General features: G+C 44.1%; 1 protein-coding gene across 1 annotated transcript in view; it reads right to left on the bottom strand.

Moving 5' to 3' along the window:
- Positions 1 to 16,036, bottom strand: part of LOC119388189 (mediator of RNA polymerase II transcription subunit 12-like protein) — a 125,523-nt gene that overhangs the window by 31,438 nt on the left and 78,049 nt on the right. Inside the window, exons 33-38 of the mRNA XM_049413857.1 lie at positions 13,867 to 13,987; positions 10,877 to 11,038; positions 8,352 to 8,587; positions 8,193 to 8,262; positions 7,061 to 7,186; positions 4,970 to 5,123 (exon numbers count right to left, since the gene is read on the bottom strand). Coding sequence (XP_049269814.1) covers positions 4,970 to 5,123; positions 7,061 to 7,186; positions 8,193 to 8,262; positions 8,352 to 8,587; positions 10,877 to 11,038; positions 13,867 to 13,987 — 869 coding nt within the window. The remainder of the gene's footprint in view (positions 1 to 4,969; positions 5,124 to 7,060; positions 7,187 to 8,192; positions 8,263 to 8,351; positions 8,588 to 10,876; positions 11,039 to 13,866; positions 13,988 to 16,036) is intronic.

Raw genomic sequence — 16,036 nt, 5'->3', positions numbered from 1 at the left:
CAATTCAAATACAAGTAGAAGTTATTGTTATAGGCACAAGATTTTGAGTGAAAAAATAATAAGACAGGAAAATGTTGAAAAATCAGGCAATTTTAAAAAATGAAGAACAGCCAGGAAATGGGCAGGAGACCAAGGATGGGAGAGAGGATAAGGACAGTAAAGTGGGCAAGGATGGGTTTGAGGGTTGAAGCGGGGCTATCATTAATATTTGACATATGCATGCACGCTGTTGCAGTCAATTATTGCAGCATGAAAAAGAATGGCAGACTTAATGCAGTCAGATATGCTGCGGGGCAATGCAGACTGCCAAACATACATTCAAGGACTAAATTAGCGACTCCAAAAAGCTGCTAATATTCCAAGCTGTTCCATAGAATAAATTGCTCTTAAATAGTGTGAAAAAGAAGCAATCTATACTGCAAAGAAATATGCGCAACCCGGTAATTGTCCAATGTGTGGCACTACAGAGAAATGCTAGTGAATCAGTGGTGCTCTGCACTTTACTGCTTGCAATCGTAACTGGTATATCCCTATTTAGAAAAGACAGAACACTCTGCAATATACACATATGTACACTTCGATTCTGAGGCTCGAGAAATGACTTAAGCAATGCACAGAAAGCAGCTGGAACATCAACAAGACAAGCTCAGCACAAGCCTGTGACATGGTCCAGGCGTTATGCAGCGTGGCGAATTCAAAGGCACACTTGTTCACTGCAGTACATAGCCACATTGAAATTGCCTGGAATGCACTGCCTTGGTCTTTCACTGCAGCTTCGACTATTGCCCTGCCTACCTTAACGTCATTTAACTATACTGTGTCACTTGTGGTTAAATGTTAGCTTTACAAATGCCTACCATTTCCGCATAGGCATTACGGACAGTGTCTCGATCAGCATTTGTGATTGTGACAAGACAGCAGAAAATATCTTCATATACAGTGAACCCTCGTTAACTCAAACTCACATATCTCGAAATCTCAGTTAAGTCGAAACTTTTTTTCGCCGTGCATTAACCTCCCATAGGTGCTATATATTTACCCCCTCTTATCTCGAAACGTTTTCTGGAGGGAACAACGGATATCTCGAAATCTTGACCGAGACGGCAGAAGTCAAAGTCCACTCCCAACAGGAAACGAGGGCTCCGTGCAAACACTTAGCTCTTACTATACGTGCCGAACGCGGTCGTGAAGGGCGAATTTGAAATTCCCGCGGACGCAACCATTTCCTATCAGCCTTGTCAAGCAACTGTGGGAGTGATCACGTGTGCGCACCCGCGCGCAACTTATGCGCGGTGGGCGGCGTGTGCAGTGTGCACCCGTCAGTACGCAACCTAGCCCTTCCATGTGCGAGCTGGTATTCTTTGTTTTCCCCGCGATCTGCGCACGACGCACCTTGAGTTCAGTTTTGCTGAGTAGTGAGTTGTCTGTGCAACGGACGCTTCCGAATATCGACCAAGATGTCCAGCCCAAAGCAGTGCAAGTCTCTGACGTTGGAGAGAAAAGTCGCGCTAATCAAGGAAGTCGAAAAAGCAGGTCAAAGCAAGTCGTGCATCGCCAAAGAATTCAGCATCTCTTTGTCAACCCTCTCGACAGTGCTTAAGAACAAACAAAAGGTTTTGGAAGGCTTCGAGCAAAGCTTCTCAAGCAAGTGGAAGCGCATTCGAGCATTTAAATTCCCTGACGTCGAAGCAGCACCGACTGCTAACTGCTTCGCACCATGCAGGGTTTCCTTGCGCCCCGGAATCGATCGAAGAGGACACTGGCGCAGAATTCAGCGGCTGTGATGAGCTGTGCAATGAAGTGCGCAAGGCAGCTGGCTGCGTGGGCGATACTAAGACGGCGAGATCGCCTTTGAGGTGTATGCGCTCTACGAGGCGGACCTCCCCGTTACCGAAATGCTGTCGGACGCCAATATCGTTGAGATGACCATGAACGACGCAGATGACCATGCAGACGAGGAAGAGCCTTGAGAAGTGCCTACGACGACAGAAACACTTAATGTGCTGCGCTTACTTCACAAGTTTGAATGCAGCGGTGGCGACCAACGGCTCATGCGATGTGTTGAGCAACTGGAGAACGCTTTTCTCGAACGCGAACACGAAAGAGGCGAGCATCATGCAGTTTTTTGGTCCTCGGTAACAAATTTTTTTTCCCTCCGAATTCTTGTGCCTTTACTACGGTAGCTGTCTCGTGCAGTGGAGATTTTCCTGGCAGCACTCGCTTTTCTTTTACAGTGACCTGGGCAAACATTTTCGGCATTTTGCTTAACTCGAAATACAACTTATCTCAAAATTTTCCCCGGATTTGACGGCTTCAAGTTAACGAGAAATTACTGTATAGAGTCTTTCTCTTAACAAAGGAAGACAGACTGGACAACAGAACATTCACTGAAAAAAAAACTGGGGGCCCTTAAGCTCCACCTTTAAGAGTTGAATGCGATAGCGAAATCCGGCCCCTAGTGCGCACTTCAACCACTAAGTGCATACTTATTAATGTGTATTGTTACACACACACGCACACAGACACGCGCGCGATGCATCTATAGTAATGGTACAGGTTTTCGATCTAAAGCACTCCCTTGTGCAAGAGTCTAGACATATTTCTCACAATGCCTCACAGATGGCAGCACATTATCTAACGCTCGCTGTTTGCTTGATCAACGCCTCCTCTAGAAAGCAGGCGTTGGCTTGATATGTTTTCCTCTAGATGGACATAGTTGTCCATTTTTGGAGCTGTTTGAAAGTTTGTGTGTTTTTAGCGGCGATGGCTGCACTATCCCGGCTTTTTTCGAAGCGTGGCATCGCGCAAAAAACGTAGTTTGATGGCCTCGCCAATGTGCCTACAAATCGCCAAATGAGCTCATTTTTGTCGTGACACCTGCCGAACAAAAATGCATTAAGGAGACTCCTTCCACTACATGGTGTTTATGTAGTGTTTTTTTCCGAAGCAGTTGCAAGTAACATTGTGGCTTTGTGGTTTGATCCTCAACAGGACCGAAGATTCTTATTGTTTATTTTATTTGCATCTTTCTCGATTTTTCAGTCACGGACGATTTTTCGCTCACAAGCATCGGTAGCGACGCCGTCACCAACATCATCGCCGACACCGTAATTTCTGCGACACGAGCTCTCTAACGCTATCGCGTTAAAAATACTTAGTTTGTGGCCTCAACCGTCATCAGCACTGCAAGCCATAAGAGCACTGTTGCATTTTCTAAAGACATCCGAGTTGTCAGCAAGTGAGCAGTGAACACTGTCATGGGTTTGTGTGTGTGCATCACTAGTTCTCCCTTCAGTCTGCCTTTCCGTATTTTTCTGCCCACTTTGCCCTCCCCTAGTGTATGGCAGTAAACTAGGTGCTACCTGGTTAGCCTCCTTGCCTTTCCACTGTCTCTCTCTGCCTTAGAAGTAAAAAGGAATACACAGAGACAAACTATGTTTATTATAAACATTGGTACAAGCTGGAAGAGTGCCACTAAAGCTGCTACTTAGCCAGGCCACTATGCTCCAAGATATGTGTATATAAGAAATTTATGCACGTGTATGCAATAACCATTTTTATCAATTTTACAAGTCTTCGTAATTTGACACAGAATTGTAGAAGAAAAATCAGGATAGCTAAAACGTGTGCACTAGGCTTGTGCAATTATTCGAGCACTTTGAATATTCAAACAAACATTACAGTATTCGAATTTGCTTCAATTCGAATTTAAATTATTGAAAATCTCGAAGTATTCGAAATCAATGAATAGTTGTATATTAGTCCGCATGTAACCCCCTGTAAAGGTGTTTCACTGCAGTGAAGGGGTGCTCTACCACCCTGAATACACCTATCCAGGTGAAATCCACACTTTCGCGAAGCTCCACTTAAAGGTTAAATGAACATATTACGCTCACATCGATTCATCATTTTTTAAGATTAAAAGCTGGTTATACACGGCTTATCTGCTCTAAGTATAGTAAATTTTAAAACCTAACATATCTTACAGGTTATCACTAGCATTCTACTGAAAGTCAAATCCTGCTACTATTCAAAGTTGCTTCCAATTCCTTTGAACCAAAAAGAATGACATTTGCACATGCCTTGTTTCAACAAAAAAAATATTGAGCAGGTTAGTTGGGTCATAACAAATATGCTCATTTTTCTTTATAATATGTGATATATACTATTCGAATTTGACTGACCAGATCACTATTCGCTTTGAACCTAAAATGCACTATTTGCACAAGCCTAGTGTGCACTGTTTTTCCCTCTTTGCTTGGACTACATGTGTTCCTGTGCGATTTCTAATAACTTGGATAAACCAAAATCTCAATAAAAGACTGCTTCACTAAATCAAGAAGAATACACATTTAATAATGTTGAAGCACAATAAGAGAATCGAGAATCTTGCTATGCTATGTGTTCCTATTCAAGTTGGTTACATGGAGAGCATCAAGATACTACGTCTAAAGATAGAATGTATAAATAAATGTAACTTAAGATCTGGCTCTCAATAAATGCATCAGTGAATCTGTTACTAGTGCATTTTGTTTCCTATTTGCAGCCTTTTAAAAGTCATATCACTGCCAGCAATCACATCTTAACTTTCATGCATCACCAATTCCCCCCAGTCAACCCGTACGGCACAGGTAATAACTGAACACATCAAGCCATTTCTTTAAAAATTTTTTTTGGGGAGGAAAGGAAGGGGGACAACTGACTTGTGCATGCTATGGCATAACTGCAAGGTATGTGTTCCTTCACACTGCAAACCGACGTCAAGACTAGCGAGGTCAATACAAGATGGGTGTACAACGTGGCACAGTCTAATCACATTCTACACAAGACTCGAAATCCGAGTCAGTGGCACGCTGCCTGACACGCCTTTTCGTGCCTGTGACATTGCATTCATCACCCATCGAGGGTGTAGGGATCAGAATGAGCACCTCCTGGGGTGACAGCGCAGCGTGAGCAATGCGGGGCGCACCTGGGGGCAAGGGCTGCTGGGGTGCGTAGTACGATGGCTGCTGCATGGGTGGTGGCTGCTGTCCGTACCACTGCTGTGGAGGTGGAGGTGGTCCCTGGGGGTACATGGGCTGCTGCTCAGGGGGGTAGGCCAGGGAGCCACGGACCGGTGGGGCCTGCAATCAAGGCAGCACCCAGCAATGTAGATGAAACTGAACAAGAGGCACTAAAGAGAAGCACTAAATCAGTTTACATTTCGCAGAAAGCAATTGTGTATTCTACTTCATGGTAAAATACAAGGAAACTGACATTTTATACACGAGAAAACCTTATTTAACTCTTTCAGGGTCAAACTTTTTCGCAAAATGCACTTCAAAAATAAGTATTTTTTATTGCTGAATTAAATTCTTCAGACAATTCTATTTAAGAAAAAAATTATCTAACATTTCTTGTGTGACCATTATGTGATGAAAAAATCTTTTCTGTTGTTACATACACATGGTTTATTAGTTAGTAACATCAAGCAAAATATTAAAAAAACACTTATATGACTTTTTTATAAATAAAAATTATGCGTTGTATTAAACACAGCTCACAGACATGCAAAAATACACTTGGGAAATAGTCCACATCGAAAGAATCGCCGCTCGACTCACTAGCAGCAGAGCAACTGGCACGCACTTCCACAGCGTAAGCAAACTGCGTGAGTGAGCGCACGAAAGAAAACTGTGCGGTTGTGTGCCCATCCGGAAAGCAAAATGAGTGCAAAAGCTATAATATGAACTTCAGTAATACGTTCTGGCAGGCTAGTTGGTTCATTGCGATAAACTTTCTTAAAACTGCACGAAAAGACGAGGACACAAGTAAAGAAACATTCTGCGCTCGTGGTGTTTTGAATGTTTCTTTACTTGTGTCCTTGTCTTTTTCGTGCTGTTTTAAGACAGCTATAATAATCCTTTATCTTATCGCCAACGAGACAGAGTTAGTTTTTATGAGTCCCCAAAACCAGAAACGCAACCACAGCGGCATCATTTGTAACAAGCGGTCATCCTTTTAAAGATTAGAAACCAGACAGCCACCAGCCTTGCGGGCGCGAGAAGCGATAACCGGCCGAAGGACGAAATCGAAACCAGCTGCACCGCACGCTTGCGCTTGGCATGGGCAAGTGAAAGCCGGCGCACCACTTCGGAAAGAAAAAAAAAACGGAGAGACATCAGCACATGAAAAAAATTCCACGTATTCCCGAAGCGTGGCAGCACATGCCATGCAAGAGAAATGATCGAAATAGGCACGCATTTTAAACATACAGGCAATGTCGTACATGTACGGAGAAAACCCTTTGGTGTCTGTTAGGTGATGCCATACAGGTACGGTGTAAACCCTCAAAGAGTTAAAAAATTACGTTTCGTCACTTTCTCACTTTTTCTAGGCAGTTAAACAGATCAAAATTTAACGGAACATGTACAGCAAATATTGTCTTTAACAAACAATTCATCAATCACTAAAAAAATTTGAGATCAGTGCAGAGAAAGCTCAATTTTTTAGAACTTTCTTTCCAATTTACATTCTTAGCCCATCCGCGAATACAATAAGGCAGCCATAAACCAAGGAAAGATTTTTTGGCAGAAAGCTATAGAAGCAGTCGTCACAACAGCCAGGTCGGTCACGATTGTTTGGAAATCCGACATGGTCAAGCTCAATGTCTGGTGCACCAAGTGTGCAATTTTTTAAGGATACAAGTCCCTTGCATTAATTTGACTTGTCCATTCTGGTGGTTTTGTAAAAAGCTGACAGCACCAGATGACGTGACTTGCTCGTTGGTTGTCAACAACTTTATTGATAGTCTTGCAGAGCAAGACTTCCTGGTCCATGCATACATATATTTTTCAAAAGCATTTCCCGGTTTTTTGTCTTTGATCTGTTAGAGGCCACATGTGCAGCCAACTGCAAAAAAAAGTTAAAGGTCAGCTGGCCATTGTTGGCAATGAGTAGCTAGTACATAGTTTCTTGCAGTTGGATGCGCAATGCAGCTAAAGTAAAGCTTGCAACTCTTCACGCAGTAGCAGCATTGAATTGGCCACAATGCCAGGTAGAGGGAGGGTATGGAACAGACCTGCCCTGCAAGGCCCTTGGCCTTGCGAGGCCGCCTCTGGGCCTTGGGCTTCTTGGCACCTCCACGTGGTGAGGGTGCACTGTGTATCTCATGCAGTGCTCGCTTGGAGTCTTCCAGCAGCTGCATCTGGTGAGAGAAGGAAAATCCGAGATAAGAAACAGGATACAGCCAACTCCTGTTTATTCGACCCCAACAGGACCAACAAAATTCTTGCAAGTTATCTGGCGAGTTGAATTAAACAAAAAGAAAAAAGCAGTAAACACATCACCAATTCATTTGGCAGTATTTGCCCACGATTCAAACACAACCTCAAATTGAATGTTCCCATAGCATTTGTGTTTATATACAAAATAGAAAGTGAAGCACACCTCCATTTCAGAAGGATGAAACCAGCAAACCCTACCTTACTATAATGATTTACTTATGCCCATAATCCTCACTACCAAGCCACCTATAAAGGATTTCGTGTCACTTTCCTATAGTCCAAAGCTCATTTGTTATTATGCATTTATCAAACGAATTCGCAGCAATCGTGATTGGGAAAATGACCCATGCCCAGACTAACTAAACAGCATAGCAAGCAGCACTTGCACTCAAATGTACTTGGTGTGCTTTCACACCATACCACTGATCTCATTGCCTCTCGCCGACATACGCACTACCGCATCCCGGGATTGACACTCAAGTGAAACTAAAATTTAGGAGGCTGTACATGGCTGGCATTAAATGCTTACGAACCACAGAATGTAAGAAAATTCAAGTTTCCTAGTACTTTGTACCAAACTCAGTAAAACTACAACGCCATGTTTTGGGCATATATTAGTAGAGGCTGGAAGTAATAGCAGACTGCATGCCCAGGTTGCCAAAATATATATTCCACTTTTTCTCGCGTTGCATGGTCCATAAACATTTAAAGCTGACTGTAGACAAAATGTAATCCGAGGCCTTTCAAGTTCACAACATGTATCAGGTGACTAGGCAATGTCCGAATCATATGCGCTGGAGTGCCACAATCAAAATACTCAATGTTTACACATTTTATTTAGACTATGAAAACACCCGATGTAATAAATATACTGGCTGAAGGAAGGCAAGTGCTTCGTATGAACCAGCGCTTTGTTGTTGACTGTACCTGCAGATGCTTGTCAGGGGGTTGGCCCATGTGAGGTGGAGCCAGGTGAGGCACAAGGTGATGGGAGGGGCCAGGTGTGGAGGCGGGGCCAAGTGCGGGGGAGGACCTAGGTGAGGCCCACCAACTCCCGCATTTGGCGGAGCTGCCGCGAGGACAGCAGGTGGCTCCAAAAGCTCCTCGGGAGGCAGGGGCGGTGGTTCCAGGAAATAAGAAGCTGGCTTGGCAAGGGCCGAGTGTGTGTGCCACAGAAGACTGCCCCGGGGCATCTCCTCCAGACGAGGCTTGCGCTCCATGCGTACTGCCCCAAACCACATCCACGAAAGTGGGGCTGGGTTTCGCTGACCTTCGAGCAAGTCCCAAGGACTCACACACTGTTTTTCAGCCACTTGAAGACCCTGAGTGCAACAGGCAAGAAGAGAGACTTACCGAATTTGCACAATCATAGGTAGACCTATTGTATTAAAACTTGAAAATCTGAAGTAGGGGAGTCAACTCAGAACCGAGAGTGAAACTACATGTACTACCAGTAATGACAAGACAAATGAGAAATCAGAGGTGCTAAGCTATGGTTACAACATTTTCTTTGCTTTCCAGCTCTACCCATAGCATATGGTTATTCTGGGCACTTGTTCAGAAAGTTTTTTTTTCTTTTTACTTTTACTTGTGGGAGTGCCCATGTGGGAGTGTCGATCATTGATGGAACAGCAGCTGTTCCAATCAGCAGCAGCACTCCTATAGCAAACAGCGGCACTTTGTTCGTCAGTTTACAGTGTTTAAAGGCTCTTTTGGATCTCTGGCTCAGTTGTTTCAACAGCCACATGATAATGTCGTGCTTGATTGTCATGTTTCAATGTCATGAGTGCTCCTGACCCAAGAAACTTTCAGCATTGAATCACAGCAGAATTCAAAAGGGCTGCTATTCTCCATGCTGAAAAAAACAAACAAGTGCATGATGGTAGGAAAGCTTGGAGTCTCTGAACATGTGGTACGGCAGTGGCAATTGCAGCGTGACCAGTTTCACATGTGACGCCAAGTGCCAAAGTTTTCGCGGGCCAAAGTTTGGGACTACAGCTTATGCCACACATGACCAAACTACACGATCCGTCTCTGCTAGCGGCACACAAAATGGTCATGCAAGAAGCCAGTGTTTTTGCTTCTCAAACAGGAATACCGAGGACACACTTCAAAGCCAGCAGTGCATGGGCATCAAACTTCACGAAAAGGGCTAGCTTGATGACGACTTTAGTGAGATCTAGTGCTCAGTCGAGCGACTGCTTTAATAAATTTTCGTTATGGAATGTGCTCCCGTGTATGGCGCTTCCTTTTGTTTATTCAGTGTAGGGGAGGTCAACTTACCATGTGCATGTGGTGGGTAGTGAAACCTAGCTACAAGAAGCAAACATTCATGCGAAATACAAATTGTACAGATGCCTTCTCTACAAATATTAACGTGCAATTAAACCTCCATATCTATAAACTACACTGATGCATTTAAACAACACTAGTACTCTACATTCCATGAGATAAACGTCACATGCAAACACTCATATCATGAAGTTACAGCTGCTTACAATAAGATCGTTACTGCAGCAGGCCAAGAGCTGTGTTTAAGGAGTCTCACTGCACCATCGTCCTACCTGTGCACAAAACGTCTACAGGTATGAAATGCTTTAACGTACCCAGAACAGTCGCATACTTTAATTAAGGAAGCTTTGGTAATATGATTATAATAAAACTTGGCAAAAATCACGAACCTTTCATTTATTTTGATAATTTCATCTGTGTAGGCATCATGTTTCAAGCATTTGTATGGAGGCTTATGATAAATAAATGCACTAGCACATCATTTCTGCGAGTGACAGCAATCTGAGATTTGCTCACGCTCCACTGGACATGTCAGTGCTGCTCATACATGCACCCTAACCCCAACGGTGGTAATCTTTCCTTAAGAAACATTGCCAGACACTAGACAGTGGCTACACCTAGAAATACAGAGATACTGGCTATTTCTAAAAGCCGTCGCTGACCTGTTGCACATCATCATACACCATCATACTGGTTCAGACAGCCAAGAGGTCCTTCAAATTTTTGCACACATTTTACCTCTCCCCATCTAAACACCACTTTCACAATGCATGGATATACACACAGTCTTAGATCTCATCTCGGAGTTGGTACTAGTACACCAGAGGATGCAGAGAAATTAGCTTGCTCACTGAGACTTGGATGCCAAACAGCACTATTGTGTGGCCCATTTTGTATTGACTAAGGACTGTTCGCAATGAACACAGAAAACAGCTTCAATTTAGACTGAGGGACATGCGACAGCTGACATGTATCCTGCCCGTACCTCCTCACCGCATTCAGCTGCCACAATGCTTCCTTCACCTGCAAAGCACAAACACTTGCACGGGCCAACAATACTATGACACACTGAGGGCCACCAGAGCCACCCATCTGCCAGGTGTGCAGCAACACTCCAAACGTCCTGCTCAGTTAATAACACTTCTTGAACAAAATCATCACGGTATTTCGTCCATCCCTCCCCTGCGCCTCGTTCCCTTCCCCACTCATGGTTGAGCTGGACCCTCCACCACAACACTTCCGCCACTTGGTCTTATACACTCACGCACCTCCCTCCCATATGTTCACACACTATGTGACAAGGAGAGAACATTGCAGACCTGCTTCTTGTCTATTGAGTCAAAACCAGCAATCTTGTTCCCCTTGGTATCAATGAGGCTGCCCATCGGCTCACAGGCGATCACCTCACACTGCTGCTTGGTGAGAGGCAACAACTGGTGCACCATTTTCATTGATTCCGTGTCCGTGTCTGACACCTCTTTCTGTAATGCAAGGTAAACCAGCACGATAATAAACACCCACACTTAAAAAAAAATAGACAAGTGGGCCTTGGATTTCAAAACAGTGCTTGGGGAGACACTACTTTTTAATGAGCTAATCAACAGCACTTCAAAATGCACAATCTTCATTTGGCTAATATCCGCTGATCAGCTGGTGCAGAATAAAGTTCGTCTTCACCACATACTCACTCACCTCTGCCAGAATGGACAGCTGAAGCACAAGCTTGCACTCAGGCTCTCTTTTGTATATAGTAGGGGTGTGCGAATATTCGAAATTTCGAATATTTTTCGAATAGTGTTTGCTATTCGATTCGATTCACACTGAAATTTTACTATTCGAACTATTCGAACTTCCAAAAAACAAATACAGTCAACGTCCGATTGAAAGTGACCCCTTCAGATTTTCAATATGCTTCACCTCATTACACTCTCGTATTGCGGCAAAGCTGCCTTTCAAGCTCCGTTACTTTGCCAAGACTGTCAACGTCCGATTGAAAGTGGCCCCTAGATTTTCAATATACTTCACCTCATCACAACCCGGTATTGCGGCAAAGCTGCCTTTCAAGCTCCGTTACGGTCGAACTTTGCCGACACAGTCAACGTCCGATTGGAAGTGGTCCCTAGAGTTTCAATATGCTTCACCTCATTACACTCTCGTATTGCGGCAAAGTTGCCTTTCAAGCTCTGCTACGGTCGCAAATGTACTAACTCAAGAAAATGCTGGTTCCAACACGGAGATGAAAGATGTGGCAGAGGTGGGGGCTCAAAAAATGCTGTTTTGGACCTGAAATTTGGGCAGGAAGTCCAAAAAATGGGAAGCCGAAGCTTTTTAGCCTCCAAAACTTCAGATGTTCTTATATATCGACGTCTACGAGGCAGATTTGGAGCTCTGGACTTGAAGGGAGCACACCCTTGTCCGCCACATCAGTTAGGCTTCCACAGAAGTTGAAAGAGGAGGAGAGTCTGAGCAAATGGCATCTTTGCCTATCACGTGTAAAGTGTTGTCAACAACACTTCGGTTGCACCAAATCATGTACATAAATAGAATTTGGCCTCTACATTGCCGCATTCTTGATAAGACAACTATGAAACACCACCCCGTCAGTGCTTCATCAGCCTACCGAAAAGAAACTTTCATGTTGCTATCTCATAAGAATATGCTTAGGAATCCTCTCTAACTTCTTTTTCCGGCAATTTTGCTTCGAAGTATTCGAAAAATATTCTGGAAATATTAGAAAAATATTTGATTCGATTCGCACTCGCACTTCAATATTCGAATTCGCTTTGCACCCAAAACTTTGCTATTCGCACAGCTCTAGTATATAGCAAATGTGCTATACACACTACTGTTTGCATGCAGCTGCATCTGCTGCGTAGCATAGATACCACCACCTCCATGGAGTGCTGCCACAAGTGCACATGCTAGCTAGATGCCGCGGATGCTGCATGCACTGACTGGTCTTTGTGGGTGGTGTACACTCAATTGCATAGTGATGCAAGGCCAGCAATGCAGCTCAAGTGCCCATTGCACATCAAGAAAGCATCGCCTCAACCAGAAGTATAGTGGTCAGCGGTTGGAAAGAAAGAACAAAACAAAATGTCCAAGGTCGTGGCGCATACCAACATAACTTCTGGGTGGGCCCTTGCCACCTTGCCATCCCATCCCATATAGCTTCCAGCAGACTAAAAATATTTGCTGGTGTTTTAAGGGGTACTCACGAGGGGGAGAAATCCTCGGGGGATAAGCGGGGATTGCGAATCGCATGATGACAAAGCCACGGATTACAGTGTGGGCCGTCATTGTCATGTGATATGAAATCCCCGCTTCTCCCCCGAAGAATTCGCCCCCGTGTGAATACCCCTTTACGTGCCAGAACCACTACATAATTACAAGGCCTGGGGACTGCGAATTAATTTCGACCATCTGCAGTCCTTTCCTGTGCACCTAAACCTAAGCACACGGGTGTTCTTTGCATTTCACCCCCATTAAAATGTGGCCGCTATGGGCGGGAATCAAATCTGCACCCTCAAGTTTAGCAGTGCGACATCTTACTTGCTAAGCTAACATGGCAGGCTAGCTCCCAGAAGACTAGTGGACGCAAAAGGAGAGAAAAGGTCATGCGGCAATGCAACAGAAATCTCCTACTCCAGGTCAAAGGTATGAGTAATTTTTTGCAGCACAATTTTTGTGTCCAGCAGTGATGTCATTCTATGAATACTAATAAAAGTGTGTCAGGGTCCCTATAAACTAATATGTAAGTTTGGGCAGAAATTCAATATTTTGAAATATTTGGGTAAATATTATATTAGATTTCTCCTCAACATGAGCTTCAGTATTTGAAGTTTTAGAAGTATTCAAATTGAACTAATAAACATTTTTTCCCTGGTATAGCCCACCTCAAGGTGTGATTTCATAGTAGTGCAGCTCGCACTTCTGTGAAACCACTTTGGGGTGGGATTCACACTATTGTGAAGCCACACTTCAAGATGGACTGTGCATATCACCCACATCATAGTTTCAAAATTTCTAAATTTTTTTAGTGCAGGTTATACACAAAAGCTTTGGCACATTTTAAAGTGAAGCGCACTATAGTGTGTGTACCCTCCAACGCCAATTTTTTTGGCCTGAAAAAGAAACTTGTACACACATCTCAAGGAATTAACCGCACAACGCTAAATTTGAGGCGTTGTGTCTGGCTCAATTTTTCAGACATCAGCTAGATGCAAATAAAAAGCATATTGGCACCCCTTACAACAATCATAAACATTGCCAAGTATACTGACTTGACAAGATAAATGTTATCAGCTACCTTCATCTTTTTCACTAGGTTGAGATACTGCTTGCGAGTTTCTTCTCCGGACACACTGTCAGCATTCTGGGTTGTGTGGATGAGTGCAGCCAACATGTCAAGGACAGTGGTGAACAGTTCACTGCAGAAAAGACAAACAAAAAGGATGTTCTAATCATAAAAGTTGAACAGGATGTAGTGAAACAGGATAGCAGTAGTAAGTAGTACAACAGTAGTGGTTCCACATATTCATGAAGCATTCGTGACTCTGTCAACGGAAAATTTTCTGGAAAATACCAGTAGAAGCTCTTCAAAGGGATAATGGACAAATCTCTTGCTGCCTAGATTTTTAGCCCAAATGGACACCTTGTTTTCAGGCAAAACCTAACAGAAAATAATGAATTTAATTAGGCTTGTGCGAAAGTAAATTTTAGGCTCGAAGCGAATTCGAAGTGAATAGTGATTTGGTCGAATAGTTTCGGATCAATTTTGAATAGTATATATAACATATTATAAAAAAAAATGAGCATATTTATCATGACCCAACTAACCTGCACAATATTTTTTAAAATTGAAACAAGGCATGTGCAAATGTCATTCTTTTTGGTTTAAAGGGAAGTGGAAGCAGCTTTAAATAGCAGAAGGATTTGACTTTCGGTAGAATGCAAGTGATAAACTGTAAAATAAGTAACGTTTTAAACTTTACTATAATTAGAGCATATAAGCCAGTATAACAAGCTTTTAAACTTTAAAAAATAAACGATGAATCGATATGAGGGTAATTTGTTCCTTTAAACTTGAAGTGGGGCTTCGCGGCAATGCAGATTTCTCCTGGCAGGGTGTTTTCACGGCATAGAACTCCTGCACTGCAGTGAAACCACCTTTACAGGGGGTTTACATGCGGTTTTACAGTAAACCCTCGTTAACTCGAACTCGCATATCTCGAAATCTCGGTTAAGTCGAAACTTTTTTTCGCCGTGCATTAACCTCCCATAGGTGCTACGTATTTGCCCCCTCTTATCTCGAAATGTTTTCCGGAGGGAACAGTGGATATCACGAAATGTTGACCGGGAGGGCAGAAGGCAAAGTCCACTCCCAACACGAAACGAGGGCTCCGTGCGACCGCTTAGCTCTTACTATACGTGCCGAACGCGGTCGTGAAGGGCGAATTTGAAATTCCCGTGGACGCAACCGTTTCCTATCAGCCTTGTCAAGCAACTGTGGGAGTGATCACGTGTACTCACCTGCACACGACTTATGCGCGATGGGCGGCAGCGTGTGCCCGTCAGTACGCAACCTAGCCCTTGCATGTGCGAGCTGGTATTCTTTGTTTTCCCCGCGATCTGCGCACGACGTATCTTGAGTTCAGTTTTGCTGAGTAGTGAGTGGTCTGTGCAACGGACGCTTCCGAATATCGACCAAGATGTCCCGCCCAAAGCAGTGCAAGTCTCTGACGTTGGAGAGAAAAGCCGCGCTAATCAAGGAAGTCGAAAAAGCAGGTCAAAGCAAGTCATGCATCGCCAAAGAATTCGGCATCCCTTTGTCAACCCTCTCGACAGTGCTTAATAACAAACAAAAGGTTTTGGAAGGCTTCGAGCAAAGCTTCTCAAGCAAGCGGAAGCGCATTCGAGCGTCCAAATTCCCGGACGTCGAAGCAGCACTGACTGCTAACTGCTTCGCACATGCGGGGTTTCCTCGCGCCCCGGAATCAATCGAAGAAGAGATTCGCGCAGAATTCAGCGGCTGTGCAATGAAGTGCGCAAGGCAACTGGCTGCGTGAGCGATACTGAAGACAGCGAGATCGCCTTTGAGAAGTATGCGCTCTACGAGGCGGACTTCCCCGTTACCGGAATGCTGTTGGACGCCAATATCGTTGAGATGGCCGTGAACGACGCAGATGACCGTGCAGACGAGGAAGAGCCTCGAGAAGTGCCCACGACAACAGAAACACGTAACGTGCTGCACTTGCTCCGCAACAAGGTCGAATGCAGCAGTGGCGACCAACGGCTCATGCGATGTGTTGAGCAACTGGAGAACGCCTTTCTCGAACGCAAACACGAAACAGGTGAGCATCACGCAGTTCTTTGGTCCTCGGTAATAAATTTTTTTTCCCTCTGAATTCTTGTGCCTTTACTACAGTAGCTGTATCATGCTGTGGAGCTTTTCCTGGCAGCACTGGCTTTTCTTTCAC

Source organism: Rhipicephalus sanguineus, chromosome 3 (assembly GCF_013339695.2).
Source record: "Rhipicephalus sanguineus isolate Rsan-2018 chromosome 3, BIME_Rsan_1.4, whole genome shotgun sequence".
NCBI lineage: Eukaryota > Metazoa > Arthropoda > Arachnida > Ixodida > Ixodidae > Rhipicephalus > Rhipicephalus sanguineus.
Note: the sequence above shows the minus strand (reverse complement) of the source record. Positions and strands in the feature narration are given on the sequence as shown.